At 48.8% G+C, this 18515-nt stretch overlaps 1 protein-coding gene across 3 annotated transcripts in view; it reads right to left on the bottom strand.

Moving 5' to 3' along the window:
• Positions 1-4334: 4334 nt before the first annotated feature.
• The window catches only part of LOC131203064 (transcription factor COE3-like), a 93479-nt gene continuing 79298 nt past the window's right edge, over positions 4335-18515 (bottom strand). For 2 of the 3 annotated variants that reach the window (XM_058192946.1, XM_058192948.1), the window contains 5 exons: positions 18325-18390; positions 13963-14140; positions 13642-13827; positions 12468-12641; positions 4335-6507 (listed from right to left, as the gene is read on the bottom strand). In XM_058192946.1, coding sequence (XP_058048929.1) covers positions 6476-6507; positions 12468-12641; positions 13642-13827; positions 13963-14140; positions 18325-18390 — 636 coding nt within the window. In that variant the 3' untranslated portion in view covers positions 4335-6475. The remainder of the gene's footprint in view (positions 6508-12467; positions 12642-13641; positions 13828-13962; positions 14141-18324; positions 18391-18515) is intronic. The other variant, XM_058192947.1, reaches the window with a different exon arrangement.

Below are 18515 nucleotides of genomic sequence, written 5' to 3'. Positions count from 1 at the left end.
GGAATTGAATTCCTCTCTTGGGATTCAGCCCAAGGCTTCCAGCTTGGCAGTTGAAATCCATCCTCTTCCACCGTCCAAACAAAGCACTTGGAGAAGCTGCCAGCTGTTGCATTCGTACTGACGTCTCTCTCCTCCTCGGCGTCTCAGACATGTCCTCTTCTGGCGGTGCACTGAGGGCGGCTGTGCGATTGTGTGTCTGTCGGAGAGAGACTGAGCGTCTTTGCACAAACATCTGCTTTTCTCCCAGTAAAGCCGGCCTACGACTCCCTGTCGGAGCCTCCGGCTGCACAACCCGCAGAGGAATATTTCAGCGGTGGGGCCGTGCCGAGACCCCCCGGCCAGACCCCCGAGTAGCAGAGACTTGAACCCTGTGCCTCTTTCCTTCCTGCTCCCAAGTGTGGGCAAGTGTCCCCAGTATTCCAGGTGCGCCATGAAGGGACTCAAAGGTTAAGAAGAGGAAGCCGGCTGAATTTTATTTGTTCGATCGATCGTTTGGGTGAATTTACACATCATCCATCTCGATTGCCTGAGATGATTGGGGAGGGGGGGGGAGGCAGAAAGAAGGATCCATTCCTAAGCCCCCACCCCAAACCAGCGGGGCACTTCCTGTCTGCAAGAGGAGAGGGGTTTCTACGCACCGGGGGTGGGTGGGATGGGGGTGTGCGTGTCTGCACACATGTGTTGCGAGAGCGGGCAACATCTGTGCGTGTTTTAGCAAGTGCGGCCAAGAGAGCTGTTAGAGCTGACAGACACGAACGGCATGGGTGTTATAGGCCCATCTGGTTAGAGTTTCACGTACCGACGGAGGCCCATCGAGGCGGTCGCTAAAAGCAACGTAAAGGAAGTATCTTTGCAGACTTACCTTGAAGGAGAGACGGGGCTAGTTGTAATCCCCCTGTTCCCCCCCCCTCCTCATATCTGTTGCCATCCCAATGGAGTCCGGCTGAATACAGGTCGTCCTCAATTTACGACAGTGTGCAAGAAGCTTGACTTAGTTGAAAAAGCTAAGCAGCTGGCAGGAGTGGTTAGGAGTTGGATGGAGACCACCAGAAGCCCCCACCCCCAGAGCTATGGAGCAGCCTCGGAAGTCTACTCCGCTCCCAGAAAAAGGCAAGGGTCAGCCAATTCCACGGGGCAGCGGCCAAAAAGCCTCCATCGGTGTGACCGTGAGGTCCCCTCAAGTTGTACTGCCGGAATATCATTTCCCACACAAGGTGTTTTCCGGATATGTTGTGATGGCCAAGGATGACATTCCCCCTTGGCTTGATGAAAGCCTGTAGGCCAGTGATGATGTGATGGCGAGCCCAGCTGTGAAAACACAACACCGCAGCTGCAGGAAGTAGTTTTTTCCCCTTTCCCTGGCCTGCCCTCTCCTCCTTTTATTTCCCTTCTCTGCACACAAACAGATAGTCCTCGAATTGTGACAGTTCGTTTTTGATTTTTGTTTTGCCTGATCCACAGGACAGGGGAGGTGGGTATCCGGCTTTCTAAAAACAACAACAACCCAGTCTGTTTGAAGGGTTGGTCTTTTGAAATATCCTACGCTAAAGAAGAAAAATTAGCACAGGCATTCAGCTGCCCTCTGTAGAGAATTTGGAAGAGGATTGATTGAGAGAGGCTGGATCCATTCCCCTCCAAGAAGGGGTAAAATATGATTTGAATCCGAAGAATCTACGATTCCTCCCACTGTTCTCACCACTTTCTATAGAGCAGGAGTGTCAAACTCAAAGCCCGAGGGCCAGATCTGACCTGACCTGGAAATAGCAAAGGACTGGCCTGCAGTGCCTCTGGCAGCCAAAATGGGTCACGGGGTGTGTGTGTCACGGGGGGGGGTGTCACATGTGCCCCCCAGGCCCCATTTTGGCCGGCAGGGTGCTGTAGTTAGCATCTGACCCGTCTCCCCCCTGCCGACCCGCGGCGGAGAACTACAATGCTGATCCGGCCATCGAAGAAATCCAGTTTGATACCCCTGCTATAGAGAGAGGACCGAGAGCATCCTGTCATATGGCATTATTGCCTGGTTTGGAAGCATTCCTGCTTCAGACAAGAAGGTGGTGCAGAGAGTGGTGAGGACAGCAGAAAAGATTATTGGAAGTTCACTTCCTTCTATCCAGGATGTTGCATATAAGCGATGCTTGAACAGGGTCTGCAGGATTGTCGGGGATGCTACGCATCCTCTTCATGACCTGGCTGGGGAATTTGAGAGTTGAAGTCCACAGAGGGTTGTAAGACACTCATCTAGAGTGCAAAGGCAGCTTTGGGCCCGTTAGGAAACTGAGAAAGGCTTCTGTGTCTGGCAGGTGGTGGGCAAAGAGGCTTGAGATGGAACCAGTATGGAACTTCCTTCCTTCCTTCCCCCACTCAGCTCCCTTTTTCCTTCATTCCTTCCCTTAGTTTTCTTTCTTTTTTTCTTTTCTTTTCTTCCTTCCTTCCTTCCTCCTCCTCCTCCTCCTCCTCCTCTTCTTCTTCTCTCTTTCTCTCTCCCCCTCCCTCTCTTCTTCCCTCCCCTCCCTTTCCAACCCATGTAGGAAACCCCCATTTCTTTGGTAGAGCAACTGAGCCTTTGCTTGGGACTGTCCATGCTCTCTTCTTCACGGGGCCCTCAATCCTCCACTCAGTATTGTAACCCTGGTTCCCCCCTGTATGGGACCAGCCCTGGATTCTGAAGGGCAGGCCAAGCGTGTGGCTTCCAGCTTGCCCCTTGGCTTGATCCGGCAGAATCTTCTCAGGAAAAACTCTCAGCATCCCCCGTTCCCCACCCTGAAGGATTCCCCAACCAGAAGAGATATAAACAGGTTAGAGCTCATGAAACAAAGTTTCCCTTATTTTCTAACCCAGTTTTTCTTAACCTTGGCAACTTTTAAGATGGGTGGACTTCAACTCCCAGAATCCTCCAGTTGGCCATGAGCTTGGCTGTTTCCTTTTTACAGATGTTTCTGTAAAACTAGGTAACATCATCTGTGCTGTTTAAAATCACCAATGATGTTACCTAGTTAGGCGATGAAATGTCTGTAAGAGCACAACCAAGCTCCAAGAGCTCCAAGGATCCCATCCTTCTCCTCTTCCTCCTCCTCTCCACAAACCCCATTCCCTACTGGCTCTGATGATGTTACCTAGTCGGGTCACGAAACGTCTTCAAGAAAAGAACCAAGCTCAGAGAGCTCCAAGCGCCCCTTAAGTCAAGATAACTCATCCCACCAGCCCATCTAGAGAGCATCTATAGAGGGTTGACTGATACAATTTTCCAGGTCCAACTTGAATTTTCTTTTCTTTTTCTCTTTTAAATGACACTTCGCAACTGCTGTAGAAAAGCCACCATGATTTGTCATCGATTTCACCTGGATGTAGGTGGTCTCAAGAGTAGCCTTTGTCGGCTTCCGATGGATCAGGTTTGACATAATATTATGTAGAAGAAACAGCTCTCTGGGTTACAGAATTAGAGTTGGAAGGGACCTTGGAGGTCATTTAATCCAGCCCCCTTGCTAGAGCATTGAGCGTGAATCATAGAATTCTAAAACCGGAAGGGATCTTGGAGGTCATTTAGTCCAGCCCCCTGCTAGAGCGTTAAGTGGGAATCATAGAATCCTAGAACCGGAAGGGACCTTGGAGGTCATTTAGTCCAGCCCCCTGCTAGAGCGTTGAGCGGGAATCATAGAATCCTAGAACCGGAAGGGACCTTGGAGGTCATCTAGTCCAGCCCCCTGCTAGAGCGTTAAGTGGGAATCATAGAATCCTAGAACCGGAAGGGACCTTGGAGGTCATTTAGTCCAGCCCCCTGCTAGAGCGTTGAGCGGGAATCATAGAATCCTAGAACCGGAAGGGACCTTTGAGATCATCTAGTCCAGCCCCCTGCTAGAGCGTTAAGTGGGAATCATAGAATCCTAGAACCGGAAGGGACCTTGGAGGTCATTTAGTCCAGCCCCCTGCTAGAGCGTTAAGTGGGAATCGTAGAATCCTAGAACCGGAAGAGACCTTGGAGGTCATTTAGTCCAGCCCTCTGCTACAGCATTGAGCGGGAATTGTAGAATCCTAGAACCGGAAGGGACCTTGGTGGTCATTTAGTCCAGCCCCCTGCTAGAGCGTTGAGCGTGAATCCTAGAATCCTAGAACTGGAAGGGACCTTGGAGGTCATTTAGTCCAGCCCCCTGCTAGAGCGTTGAGCGTGAATCCTAGAATCCTAGAACTGGAAGGGACCTTGAAGGTCATCTAGTCCAGCCCCCTGACCAAGGCAGGAGTCTTTATACCAATCCCAGACCTATTAAAAGGACAAAATGCTCTTTGGCTCCCCGAGGAATCAGCTGCCAATTAAAAGAGGGACTTCCTGCAGGAGGCAATTAAGGTGGTATATTGATATATTCTAGGGCTTTTTCCTAAGAAATTGCAATAATGATTCATTTACATGTGCTTACATTGGGAAGAAAAAAAAAATAACAGTGCAGCCAGGGGGTTTAACCGACATCGGGTATCGTACAACAGGACATTATCACAGGACATACAATGAAGAGCATGAAGAAAGAAAGAAAGAATCAAAGGGAAATGAAGGAGAGAAAGAAAGACCAGGGAAAACATGAGACAAAGATAAATACACCGCGAACAGAACCTGGCCAGACAGATTAGGATCCCAACTTGGAAGGCCTTTTTTTTTTTTTGTCTCCGCAGTCTTTATTTACAGATATTCACGCCCCCCCCAGCCCCCCCCACCTTTACCTGCTCGGAAATAAGGCTAGAAAAATAATGCAAGAGGCGGGGAGGGGAAACCGACACCCTCAGGGGTTTGCCGAGCTCGGTGGTTGCTTTCGATGGGACTTGCAAAAGCCTCCCAGCTGGAATATTGGGGTGTTCCCTCCCATCCCCCCCACCGCCCCCCACTCGCTTGGATCTCACTGTCTATTTTCTCTTTGCTGCTGTTGTTGTTGTTGCCATTATTGTTTTGCAAAACGAAAAGAGAAAGAGACAAAATGAAAAAGGAGTGGCAAAGAATTGGTTGCGGTCGGTACAAAATTGCTCTCTCTCCCTTTTTCTCTCTCTTTTTTTTTGGTTTTATAAAAGAACAGCGGGATGAAAAAATTATTAATGTTATTTTAAAAAAAGGCTTAAACCCGAGTTTAAGTTTGGAAAGGGCTGAGGATCGTTTTGGAGTGGTTGGGGGGATGAAAGAATGTGAAAAAGTGGAAAGTGGAAAAGAGAAAGGAGGCCTTTTATAATTGTTGCTGTTGCTTAAATGCCTGACTCTTTTATAAACCTCGAGGGAAAATGGGATTTTCTGTCTCTTCCTGTTAAATACAGGGAGTCCTTGATTTGCAACAGTTCGTTTAGTGACCATTCAAAGTTACAACGGCGCTGAAAAAAAAGGACCGATGATTGTTTTCCACACATATGACTGATCAAAATTCAGAACGCTTGGGAACGGGCTCCTATTTATGACGGTCGTGGCGTTCCCGGGGGGGGGGGATCACGTGATACTCCCGTTTGGCGATCTCCTGACAAAGTCGATGGGGAGGTTATAGATTCACTTAACAACCGTGGGGATGACTTAACAGCTGCCGTGATTCGCTTAACCGCTGGGTCAAGCGAGGTTGTAAAACGAGACAAAACTCACTTAGCAACAGAAGGCCCTAAAACTCGGGGCTTCGTTATGGTAGTAAGCCGAGGGCTATCTGTAAGAAAGACAAGAATAGAATAGAATAACAGAGTCGGAAGGGACCCTGGAGGTCTTCTAGTCCGACCCTCTGCTTAGGCAGGAAACCCGACACCACTTCAGACAAATGGTTATCCAATCATCTTCTTAAAAGAAAGGCCTGGACAAGCCAACTTTTGGCCAGGATGAAGGGGGTGGAGGGGTGGGCTGGGTGTGTTTGGACCTAATCTAAACCAGCTTGTTTTGCAAAGCAATTTCTGGGAAGACCCAGGAGTCCTGTGGGGCGGGGGGAGGGGGAGGGCTGACGCTTGGAGCCTGGTTTGCATGGGTGGGGTTTTTTTCCTTTGGGTAGGTGGGTGGGGGAGACTCCCAAGCTTTTACGTAAAGCAAACCTGCTGGGAATTGGAGACCCCGCCCACTTGGCCATGAGCAAGTCTACCTGAGTGAGGGTCCCTGCCTGGGCGAGGGTCTCCCTCGGTCTGTTCGTGATCCTTCAACCAGAGGGGGACGGGATGGCCAAAGGATCCCTTAATGGAAGATGGTGGGGCTCCCATCCCTTTTCAAGGTTTCTTCCTCCCTGGTTGTCTCCTCCTCTTTAAGGAAGGAGCCCCCTCCCCAAATCCAGAGTTGTAGGTCTCCAAGGCATTGATCCCCCTCCTTTGGCCCTGATGCAGCCTGGGCCGAAGAGAAGAGATGGGGCCAACCAATAATGTGGAAGTCGCCAGGGATGAGGAGAATTCGGAAGCCAGGTCTTGCGCCCCGGGCCCAGGCGTCCATTTGAGGGTCTCAAAAGTCCAAGTGCCAGTCAGTTTGCGTTGTCTTCCTCCCGTCCCTGATTCACATGGGTGGGACGATAAGCCCCGACAGGCCTGGAAAACAGAGAAGGTCTGGATCAACCCTAGAGAAGTTTAGTTGGGCGCACCATAAAGACACCATCACAGCATAACACCCACAACATCTGGTGGCAAGTTGTTCCACTGATCAACTGTTGTTGAGGAGCAATGCAGAAATGGATGGTTCTTGGTTTTCTGGGTGTAATTCAACACAGAATAACAGAGTCGGAAGGGACCTTGGAGGTCTTCTAGTCCAACCCCCTGCCCAGGCAGGAAACCCTACACCATATCAGACAAATGGTTGTCCAATCTCTTCTGAAAAACCTCCAAAGATGTAGCAGCCACAACTTCTAGAGGGAAGTTGTTCCACTGATTAATTGTTCTCACTGCCAGGATATTTCTCCTTAGTTCCAGGTTGTTTCTCTCCTTGATTAGTTTCTACCCATCACGTCTCGTCCTACCCTCAGGTGCTTTGGAGAATAGATCGACACCCCCCCTTCTCTGTGAGTGCCCCATAAATATTGGAAGACTGTTGTCATCTCATCTCTAGTCGTTCAGATCTGGTCGTTGCAAAGTTTAGCTAATGATGACAATGTTTGACTTATGACTTTGGATTCTGAACAGTTAGAACATAGAATAATCGGGTTGGAAGGGACCTTGGAGGTCTTCTAGTCCAACCCCCTGCTTAAGCAGGAGACCCTCTTACCACTCCAGACAAGTGGCTGTCTAGTCTCTCCTTAAAAGCCTCCAGTGATGGAGCAACCACAACTTCTGCAGGCAAGTTGTTCCACTGATTAATTGTTCTAACTGTCAGGAAATTTCTCCTTAGTTCCAGGTTGCTTCTCTCCTTGATTAGTTTCCATCCGTTGCTTTTTATTCTGTCCTCAGATGCTTTGGAGAATAGTTTGACTCCCTCTTCTTTGTGGCAACCCCTGAGATATTGGAAGACTGCTATCATGTCACCCCCTTGTCCTTCTTTTCATTAAACTAGACATACCCAATTCCAGAGGAGATATAGTATACCATCATGACTCTGGAGTAGTCATGATGATGATAAATAAAAATAAATAAAATAAAATAAATGGTGATCTTCATGAGCCTGGCCTGGGCACCTCGAAATTTGCACCCAAGGCCATCCAGGTTCTGTCCCAATGGTGTTTTTTCCAAAAGGCAACTGGACTTTCTTGTTTTATTTTTCGAAAACATTTTGCTTCTCATCCAAGAAGATTCTTCAGTCCTTTTCCAGTTGGACCTGAAGAAGTTTCTTGGATGAGAATCAACAAGGGGGAAAAAAAACAACCCCAAAGAAAGTCCAGTTGCCTTTTGGAAAAGCGCTTTTGGGACAAGTCTGACCTGGAGGATTTAAGAGTCTCCACAGACATCTGCAGGTTCTCTTTAACTTCGATTGAACCCAGGTTTATGGAGATCACTTTTGGCACAATGTCTTCAAAGGCTGATGATGTCCCACAACAAGGCAGGCTGGTTTCATGTGGTGGACACCCTCCTCAAAAGTCAAAGAGGACTTCTCCGTTTGGGCTCTGAATGCTTCTTCTGAGCTAACTGGCAGGATTGGGGAGGCCGCGGGCTGACTGAGAAGCTGCAGGGTGAAGATGGAGGCTGCAGCACATTTTTTATTATTATTATTATCTCTTTTATTCATTAATCATGAAACTCAGTCAACTGAGCCTTCAAAAAGGCATCACAAATACGATTGACTGGTGCTAATGGTTGATACGGGTTGCTGCCAGCGTCCTAGGCATCAACCTTCTTAAGATATACGATGTTCCGAGTATTATTATTATTATGACAGTATAAACAGCAAACGAGATAACTATGCTGGATTTTGTATCACAGATCACTAGTTGAACACTTCCCAAGCGTTTAGGACTGCGTGATGTATCCGCGGATTATGCGAGCAGATCCCAGTAAGGTGGCCTTCTGCAGCTGACCAATGGTGATCTTGTCAGCGCCAATTGCTTTGAAGTGCTTGCCTAGGTCTTTAGGCACAGCGCCCAGTGTGCCCAGTACCACTGGAACCACCTGCACTGGTTTATACCAGAGTCTCTGCAATTCGATTCTCAAATCTTGATATCTGGTGACATTTTCAAGTTGTTTCCCATCGATTCTGCTGTCACCAGGTTTGGCAATGTCGACTATCCACACTTTTTTCTTCTCCACAATCGTGATATCCGGGGTATTGTGTTCCAAAACTTTTATCAGTTTTTATTATTATTAATATAATAATATAACAAATCATTATTATTATTATTATTATTATTATTATTATTATTATTATTATTATTATTATTATTATTATTATTATTATCTTTTATTCATTAAACATGAAACTCAAGTCAACTGAACATTCAAAAATGTATCACAAATACCACTGACTGGTGCTGATGGTTGATACAGGTTGCTGCCAGCGTCCTAGGTATCAACCAAGTACCTTCTTAAGATGTACGATGTTCTGAGTAGCACAGTTTTTTGCAGTTCCGCTGGTGTTATTGCTGGAAGGCGCAATTTTTTAATGTGTTTTGTAAAATTATTGGACATAGTATTATTATTATTATTATTATTATTATTATTATTATTATTATTATTATTATCATCATCATCATCATCATCATCATCATCATCATCATCATTATTATTATTATTATTATTATTATTATTATTATTATTATTATTATTATTATTTGTTCTTGTTGTTTTGCAAGTCCATCCAGTGTATCAGAATCAAATGCCTTGTGCGTCTAACCAAATGAAGTCTTCTATTCCAGGGGTCTCCAACCTTGGCAACTTTCAGACTTGTGGACTTCAACTCCCAGAGTTCCTCAGCCAGCTGTTCTATTCCATTTTGTTCTGTTCTCTTGTCTGTCTGTGGAAATTCTCCATCATCCGGGCCACGGTTGTCCCAAAGGTGCTTTCTCAAAAGGCAAACTGGATTATTTCACCACCCCCCCGCGAGGAAGAAGACGGAGACGTTTCCCTTCTCATCTCATCTAAGAAGCGATGAAGCCTCTTGGATGAGAAGTGAAACGTTTTTTCTTCGTTCCCCGAAGGAGGAAAAAAATAAATCGTCCAGTGGCCTTTTGAAGAAAGCTCCTTTGAGGAATCTATTCTCTCTTCTGCCTAGCTCCGTCTCGTCTCCTGTTACCCCATTCCATGATTATAAAAGCATTGCTTTGTAGGCATGGCCCATAAAAAATAAGGAGGCGACTGGATTGCCTCCCTGAGGCCATTCATTCCTCATTTTGGTTTCATTCCTGGTTGTCTTTGTGAGATCAAACGTAAGTCATAGAAGCATAGATGCCTAGGGATAGAAGGGGCCTCGGAGGTCTTCTAGTCCAACCCTCTGCTCAAGGCAGGAGCCTCCCACCATCGCAGTCAAACCTTTGTCCATACCTGTCCATACACAGTTACATCCACCTAAGTATCTACCCTCATTTGTCCTCATTCTGGTGGAGAATGCAGGTGCTTAGGAGGCTGTTGCAGAGGAGTTGTTCAAGGTGGGAGGGGCAGCGGAGAGAGGGAGAGCGAGGGAGGGAGGGAGGGAGCAGAGAGGGCAAAGCAGCGGAAGGAAAGAAGGAACATACTGTGATTAAGAGTAAGCCAATCCTTGGAGTGACCGAGAGGCGGTTTGAAACTTGTCTGCAGAATCCTCAAAGGGTTGGTCTGGTTGGTGGGATCGAGCAAGCAGCGAGGGAGGGAGGGAGGGAGGGAAGGGAGGAAGGAGAAAGAGAAAAGGAAGGAGGAGGAGGAGAGAGAAAGGGAGGAAGGAGGGAGGAGGGAGGAGGGAGGGAGGAAGGGAGGGAAGGGGAGGAAGGAAGAAGAAAAAGAAAAAGGGAGGGACGGAGGGAGGGGAAAGAGAGAAAGGGAGGAAGGGAGGAAGGAGGAAGGAGGGAGGAGAAGAAGAGAGAAAAGGAGGAGGGAGGTTACAAATGAAACAGAGGAGGGAGGGAGGGGGAGGAGGGAGGAGGAGGAAAAGAAAGAGAGGAGAGGAGAGGGAGGAAGAAGGGAGGAGGAGGAAGGAGTGGAAGAAAGGAAGGAGAAAGAGAAAAGGAGGGAGGAAGGGAGGAAGAAAGGAAGGAGAAAGAGAAAGGGAGGGAGGAAAAGAAAAGGAAAGGAGAGGAGAAGGAGGGAGGAGGGAGTTGAAGAAAGGAAGGAGAAAGAGAAAGGGAGGAAGGAGGGAAAGAGAAAAAGGGAGGAAGGGAGGAAGAGAGGAAGAAAGGAGAGTGAGGGAGGAAAAGAGAAAAAGGAAGGGAGGGTGACAGATGAAACAGAGGGAGGAAGGTAGAGAGGGAGGAAAAAGAAAAAGGAAAGGAGAGGGAGGAAGGAGGGAGGGAGGGAGTGGAAGAAAGGAAAGAGAAAGAGAAAAAGGGAGGGAGAGAGGGAGGGGAGGAGAGAAAGGGAGGGAGGGAGGAAGAAAGGAAGGAAGGAAGGGAGGAAGGAAAAAGCAAGAAAAGAGGAAGGCCAAGACATAAAAATAAAAAGAGAGTTAGAGAAGCACAAAAAACTGCAGTAAAGATACACTTGAGAATCTATGAAGAGCAGAGAGAGAAAGTCCCTGATTCCGCTCCATAAAACACTTTTATCCCACATTTAGACAGGTAGCCAAAGAGCCCCCAGGAGCTTTGCAATCCTGAATAGTACAGATTTCCCATTTCCTTTCCTAATGGAAAGGAAGATTTAGGGGTTGCACCCTTCTAGGGTGTACAGAAGAAAGAGGAATGGGGAGGAGAAGGGAAAAGGCACCACAAGGAAATCCCCGGGAAGAAGCTGCTTCGTCTTTAGCTTCCTGGAAAGGAGGTCCTTGAAAGGGCAGCTTCTGGGGGACATTGTCCAGTAAGGGTTTGGGGAAATTCAAATCTCTTTTTCCCAATCAGCCCAGACATTAGATTAGTCCTCATTGAGGCCCCCTTGGCCGAAAGCTCTTAGTTCAAAAAACAAAACAAAACAAAACCAAGGAGAAGAATTTCAGCTTCAGGTGTGCGAAAGGACATTTCAATTCCATCAGCCTGATAACACTTTGGGGTGAAGACAGGGCCCGCTTCTCCCCAAAAGTGGATTTATTCCTGTCCATTTAGGTCTCGCAACCGCTTTGGGGGGCGATAGAAGATGCAGATTCTACCTTCTTTCACAGAAATGCTCTCTGATTAGGCAGCTAATATTTCTTAATTCTTTTTTTCTTTTTTAATCATCCCCTAAAAAAGATTTTTCTGGTTCAAAATGTGCCAAGCGTAGATCCTATCAGTGTTTTTCAACCTCGGCCACTTGAAGCGGTGTGGACTTCAACTCCCAGAATTCCCCCAGCCAGCCAGTCGGCTGGCTGGGGGAATTCTGGGAGTTGAAAGTCCACACCGCTTCAAGTGGCCGAGGTTGAAAAACACTGTCTTAGATTATATAAATAGTCCTCGACATGCGACCACAATTCAGCCAAAAATTTCGTTGTGAAATGAGACATTTCTTAAGTGAGTTTTGGTGCCGGGTTGTGATAAAAAAACTGATTGTTTTTTTGTGTGTGTGTTGTGATTTGGGAGCTACAGGCAGTCCTCGACTTACGACCGCCACTGAGCCCAAAACGTCCGTTGTTCGGGGGGAACATTTGTTAAGCGACTTTTGCCTGATTTGGTGACCTTTCTTGCCCCGGTTGTTAAGCGGATCGCTGCGGTTGTTAACTCAGTCGCACGGTTGTTAAGTGAATCTGGGCTTCCCCCATTCGGACTCCGCTTGTCGGAAGGTCGCAAAAGGGGGACACGGTAACCGTCGTAAGTGCGAGTCGGTTGCCAAGCGTCTCAATTTTGACCACGGGACGGCCGGGATGCTGCGATGGTTATAAGCGTGAAAAAATGATCGGTGCCGTGTGGTTCGCTCCGAGCGGTCATTAAATGAACGGGTCGTAAGCCGAGGACTACCAGTAACATAAGGGGCGATGGTGAGCTTGCGACGGTCACCGGGGTGGTACGGTCTGGTTTGAAGACAAGCCCGCTTACCTTGCAGGCCGGTCCCGTTGGCGCTGGTGCAGTTGGGGGGCGGGGAGGCCTGGGGCCGCACGACTGGGGCAAAGGCGCTTTTCTGCTTGACGGCCGAGATCATGTTGACCGGGGAGAAGGAGAAGACGCCGGCCGGGGTGGAGGAAGCCCCCAGGGGTGGGCTCGATGGCATGACTGGCCGGGGAGGAGGGAGAGAAAAGGATACGGGTCAGTAGGGCTGAGAAGGGGGGGGTGTCTCGAGTCCCAGGAAGGGAGGAAGGCGGCTGGCTTCCTCCTCCTCCTCCTCCTCCTCTCTGCAAACCCCTCTCCCTTCTAGCACTGATAATGTTCCCTAGTTGGGCCGCGAAACATCTGCAAGAAAACCACCAAGCTCAGAGAGAACCAAGGACCCCACAGTCGTCCTCCTCCACCTCCTCCTCCTCCTCCCTTCTAGCACTGATGATGTTCTCTAGTTGGGTCATGAAACGCCTGCAAGAAAACCACCAAGCTCAGAGAGCACCAAGGACCCCACAGTCGTCGTCCTCCTCCTCCTCCTCCTCCTCCTCCTCCTCCTCCTCCTCCATCTGCAAGAAAACCACCAAGCAAAGAGAGAACCAAGGACCCCACACTCCTCCTCCTCCTCTTTCTCTTCCTCCTCCTCTTCCTCCTCCTCCTCCATCATTGTTCTCCACCATTATGCAAAAACCCACCAAGGTCTTCTCTGGTGTCCAGTTTTGGGGACAGACTGGATGAGAGAGAGCTAGAAGTAAATTTTTCCAGACCAGGAAGTCTCCCCCCAGATGTTTGGTCTCTCCAGAAGAGATCAACTCCAAATCAGAAGTTTGTTCCCTTGTATGAGTTGGTGACGGGCATTGAAAGCCAAGTGTGTGACCTTGGGGGGCCGCTCATTCTCTCTCATCCCAACCCACCTCCCAGGGTCGTTGCTGTTTGTGGGGTTAATAGGAGGAGAACGCTGTGTCGGGATAGGTTGGTTGCCTCAAATTATTTGCGAGAAAAGTAAACAAACAATCCAGCTCAGAAAAAAACAGATTTTTAGATTGACAGCCCTCCTTCAGGGGCAGATGTTTTACCACCATAACCCGGGCTCAGAAAACACCCCCAAATTTGCGCACAAGCATTTGTGTGAATCCACAGCCAAGCAGTTGTTGGTCTCTCACACAGCCGCCATACTCACTGGCATAGGGGGAATTGGCAGTGGAGCCGTTGAGAAAACTGGGCGAGCCTGGCACCCCGAGGCCGGTCATGGCGGCTCCCGCGTAACCATTCATGCTGGACGTGATTGTGTTGTAGTTACTCTGCTGCGGGGTGGAGCTGGGCACGTAGCCCCTGGGCGAGACGCTGCTTGCGCTGCGCGGGTATCCTGGAATTCAGACGGAGAGAGGAAAAAAAATCAAAATATGGGCAATCCTTGACTTACGACAGTTCATTCAGCAGTCCCGTCATTTCGAACATTCGCGGAATGAAGGGTTGCTAAGTGAGGACTTTTTTGGCTTACCTTGTTCCGAGCCCTGAGTGGACTCGCTGATGTTGATGGCCAGCTGGCTCCCAAAGGAGTTGACGCCCATCATGCCCGAGTGCCCATGGCTCCCGGCTAAGGACGTCAGCTGGTTAGGGTTGCGCGGGACGCTGTACAAGGCTTCGGCGATATCGGCCGCCCGTTTTAAGATGATGTCCTGTTTGGGTGCAAGAGATCAGCCGGTGTCATGGTGTGTGTTGTGGTCCGTCGGCAGCCTACGGTGCTGGTGACGGAATCGGACAGCGATGAGGCGGAGGCGAGGCCAGGGCCATCGAGAAATGGGATGCTGACTCCAGAGCCTCCAGAGGCCGAGAGTAGCGAGGAAGAGGAGGAACTGGGAGGGCCTGTCCCTAATGCCCGAATGAGAAGAGCTGCCAAGAGGCAGGAGCAGCTCAAGCAGAGAGGACGACTCAGGAGTAAGGCCAGGAGATGATTGGCACCTCCCATAAGGTTTAAAAGGAGACCGGCATCGGTGTCTCAGTTTGCCAGAAAACAACGTTGGAGCTGCGCTCGTCCCATTCTCTGCTCTGGATGTTTCTCCGAGAAGACCTTGGCAGCTCTCCATTCTCTGCTCGAGACGCTTATCTGCAAAGGACTTTGGCGATTATCTAAATTGGACCAGGTTGGAAATAATGACAGACTATTTTGGGTGAGAAGCCTTCGCTTTCTTTGGAGTTTCACGGACGCTGGGAACGGGTCAATTCCCAGCTGCTTGAATAAAGTTTATTTTCATTAAGGACTGCGTTGGTTGCTACCTGCTCTGAGTCTGGGTCACAACAGTGTGGCTGCTCAGAATACTCCCTTTCCCAGCCTTGCAGTCCCTTGTGTCGGGAATGCCGCTGGCTGAGGACGCTGGGTATTGGAGTCCCAGCGTATCTGGGAAGGGGTGCTGCACAGTCCTTTCGGGCGTCCAGCGGAGCTCAAAGGGTGGCTGGGGGAAAAAAAAGAGAAATGGGAGATTTCCCAGGGCCCAGCGGCCAAAGGGGGGAAGGAGTTTGGACCAGGAAAGAGCCAGGTTCGAATCCTCTCTCAGTATGGAAGGACCCTGGGAGAAGAACACGATTTGGTCACCTTCAGCCGCTGAAGGAAAAGCAGGTGTAGCTCTGATGATCCCATAATAAATACACTAAAAGGCACAGGTGGGGCAATAGGCATTTGGAGCCGCAAAATGTCCGTTTTGGTCTAGTGGTTAAGGCATCAGGTTAGAAATAGCAATAGTACTTAGACTTATATACCGCTTTATAGTGCTTTTACAGCCCTCTCTAAGAGTGTTTTTTTTCAGAGTCAGCCTCTTTCCCCCAATAGTTTGGATCCCCATTTTACCCACCTCGGAAGGATGGAAGGCTGAGTCAACCTTGAGCCTGGTGGGATTCGAACTGCCAAATTTCAGGCAGCCGATAGTCAACAGAAGTGGCCTGCAGTACAGCCCTCACTGCGCCACCGAGGTAAAAAAGGAGATGGTGAGTTCTAGTCCTGCTTTAGGACTGAAAGCCAGCTGGGTGACTTTGGGCAAAGCACCAGGAGATGGTGAGTTCTAGTCCCACCTTAGCCATGAAAGCCGGCTGGGTGACTTTGGGCCTATCGCCAGGAGACGGTGAGTTCTAGTCCTGCCTTAGGCACGAAAGCCAATTAGGTGACTTTGGGCGAATTACCAGGGTCAAGGAGAGAAGCAACCTGGAATTAAGGAGGAATTTCCTAACAATCAGAACAATGACTCAGTGGAACTGCCTGCTACTGGAAGTTTTTTTTTTTTTAAATTTGCATTTATATTCCGCCCTTCTCCGAAGACTCAGGACAGCTTACACTGTGTTAAGTAATAGTCTTCATCCATTTGTATATTATATACAAAGTCAACTTTTATTGCCCCCAACAATCTGGGTCCTCATTTTACCTACCTTATAAAGGATGGAAGGCTGAGTCAACCTTGGGCCTGATGGGACTTGAACCTGCAGTAATTGCAGGCAGCTGCTGTTAATAACAGACTGTCTTACCAGTCTGAGCCACAGAGGCACCTGTTGTGGGTGCACCATCCCTGGAGGTTTTCAAGAAGAGACTGGAGAGCCATTTGCCTGGAACAGTATAGGGCTTCCTGCTTGAGCAGGGGGTTGGACTAGAAGACCTCCGAGGTCCCTTCCAGTCCCAAGGATTCTTTGTTCTAAAATGGTTGAAAGGGAAAACACAGCGAAATCCCTTTTCCGCCTCCAAAGGCGAATTCGCCCTCCCAACCTGACCCACTTTACACCCAACCCTGCTTAGCATGGGGCACAACCCGGCCATTCCATCTTCTTAAGCGATGGGTGTAACATGTAGCCGGGCCCCAACGCTGGTTTTCCCATCTCCTTGGTGGGCGGCTGAGAATTTGGCCCCGCCGTTCTGTTGCCGCTCACCCCTCAATGGGTGGGAAAGATTTATACCCTGGAAAAGGAAATCCCAGGGACTTTGGCCCATAAAACCGACTCCTCCCACCTGCTTGGTCTGACCTGACGCCTCCTCAGGACCGCAGCTATATCCGCCCAGGTGTTGTGAGCCATGACTGAGCTGTGAAAACAATGGCTGGACCTTGGACGGGGGTGAGGAAGCAGGGAGCTGTTCGAAGCCGGTTACTCAATCGCCCTGGAATTTCTGATGACAAACAGATGTTGGCTTGGGAGCCAGATGTTTGTGTAGGCCCAAGCCAGAGTAGTGCAAGGTTCTGGACAGAACTCTCTCTCTCTCTTTGTGTGTGTGTGTGTGGGTGTGTTGAGGGTAGAAAGCAAGATCCAAGAAATGGAAATGATTATCTGCACAGATAAACAACAGGGGGTGGGGGGGGAGATATATTAGATTTCTGGGAACCTTGGAATCTTGCACCAAAAAAAAAATAAAAAAAAATAGGGTCTTCACATCTACAAGTCCATAGCTCGTTTTGCAAGTAGGGACAGTTTCATGCGTTTGCAGCCAGCTGGAGCTAGGATATGAAACTTCTGCAGAGGGTCCTTGTCCAAACGGAGGCCCTCCAGTGTGCTACCTGAGACATCGTGGGAATTTGAAGTCCAGAAAGATGGAGGTTGCCAGGTGGGAAAAGATGGGATTTCTGTATCCCAAGGAGGCGCCTTGGTAGCTTTGCCCATTTCAGCCAGGTGTGGTTGCAAAAACTCAGATAACCTCCAGGTGGCCTTTAAAAAGATCCAGTAAAATAATTCCCTGAGAGGTCCTCTGGTCTTCGAAGCCATCTCTGGGGATCCTACTTCCATCCTTACCTTTACCAGGTAGAGCTGAAAAAAGCCAGAGACCCTCGAAGTAGATTCTTACTTAACCAGGAAGGATGGCCTAGACCAGGGGTCTCCAACCTTGGTCCCTTTAAGACTTGTGGACTTCAACTCCCAGAGTTCCTCAGCCAGCTTTGCTGGCTGAGGGACTCTGGGAGTTGAAGTCCACAAGTCTTAAAGGGACCAAGGTTGGAGACCCCTGGTCTAGAAGTTGAGTCATGGCAACCAAAGTTCTTTCCTTTTTGCTTATTTGAGTACTTTTCATGCCTAAAGCATGAAACTAGTTGGCTTTCATGCTTAAGGTGGTACTAGAACTCACCGTCTCCCGGTGAGTGGCCCAAAGTCACCCAGCAGGCTTTCATGCCTAAGGCGGGACTAGAACTCAATGTCTCTCTGGGTGATTGGCCCAAAGTCAGCCAGCTGGCTTTGTGCCTAATTTAGGTAGGACTAGAACTCGCCGTCTCCTGGTGATTGGCCTGAAGTCACCCAGCCAGCTTTCATGCCTAAGGCAGGACTAGAACTCACCGTCTCCTGGTCATTGGGCCAAAGTCTCCCAGCTGGCTTTGCGTCTGAGGAAGGACTAGAACTCACCGTCTCCTGGTTTTTGGCCTGGCGCCTTCAGCACTATACCAAACTGGCCCTCTTTGTATGACTTAGGGAGCTGCGTGCCATATGGCTGGCAAATAAATAAATAAATAAATAAATAAAGTAATAAATAAATAACGTAATAAAATGAAACAAAAATAAAATAAATAAAAACCAAAAAAAACAAATAAATAAATAAAATAAGAATACAAATAAAATAATTTATAAGATGGGGGTGGAATCCCCAGACTTGCTAAGCTTGAAGCAGAACCTGCTCTTCTCCATCCGGAGCTGGGATGGAACCGAGAGAGTAGCCCTTGGTAGATCAGAAGGCAGTGATGGACCGACCACCAAACACCATCAGTGCTTCGGGTGACCAGGCCCGTCAATGACCATGGACAACCTTGCCCAGATGTTCACCAGATGTTAAACCAAAGCAGGACGTTGCTGGCTTTTCTCTGCTCTTCCCCAATGCTGCGGGGGGGGGGGCGAAGGTGGTGAGACTTACTTGGTTATTGTGGGGCATCCCATACAAAGCCTCCACCAGATCGGCTGCTCTTTTCAGCAGGACTTCCTACGGAAAGAGAGACACGGCTGAGATAAATACCTTGTTAACAAACCTTGTTAAAGAAGAACGCTTTCGATGGGAAATAACCCCAGACTCAAGCTATGCTCACAATGAAGCTGGTAGGAGACCAG

Source organism: Ahaetulla prasina, chromosome 8, assembly GCF_028640845.1.
Source record: "Ahaetulla prasina isolate Xishuangbanna chromosome 8, ASM2864084v1, whole genome shotgun sequence".
Classification (NCBI taxonomy): domain Eukaryota; kingdom Metazoa; phylum Chordata; class Lepidosauria; order Squamata; family Colubridae; genus Ahaetulla; species Ahaetulla prasina.
The sequence above is the reverse complement of the archived record's forward strand: the minus strand, read 5'-3'. Positions and strand labels throughout refer to the sequence as shown.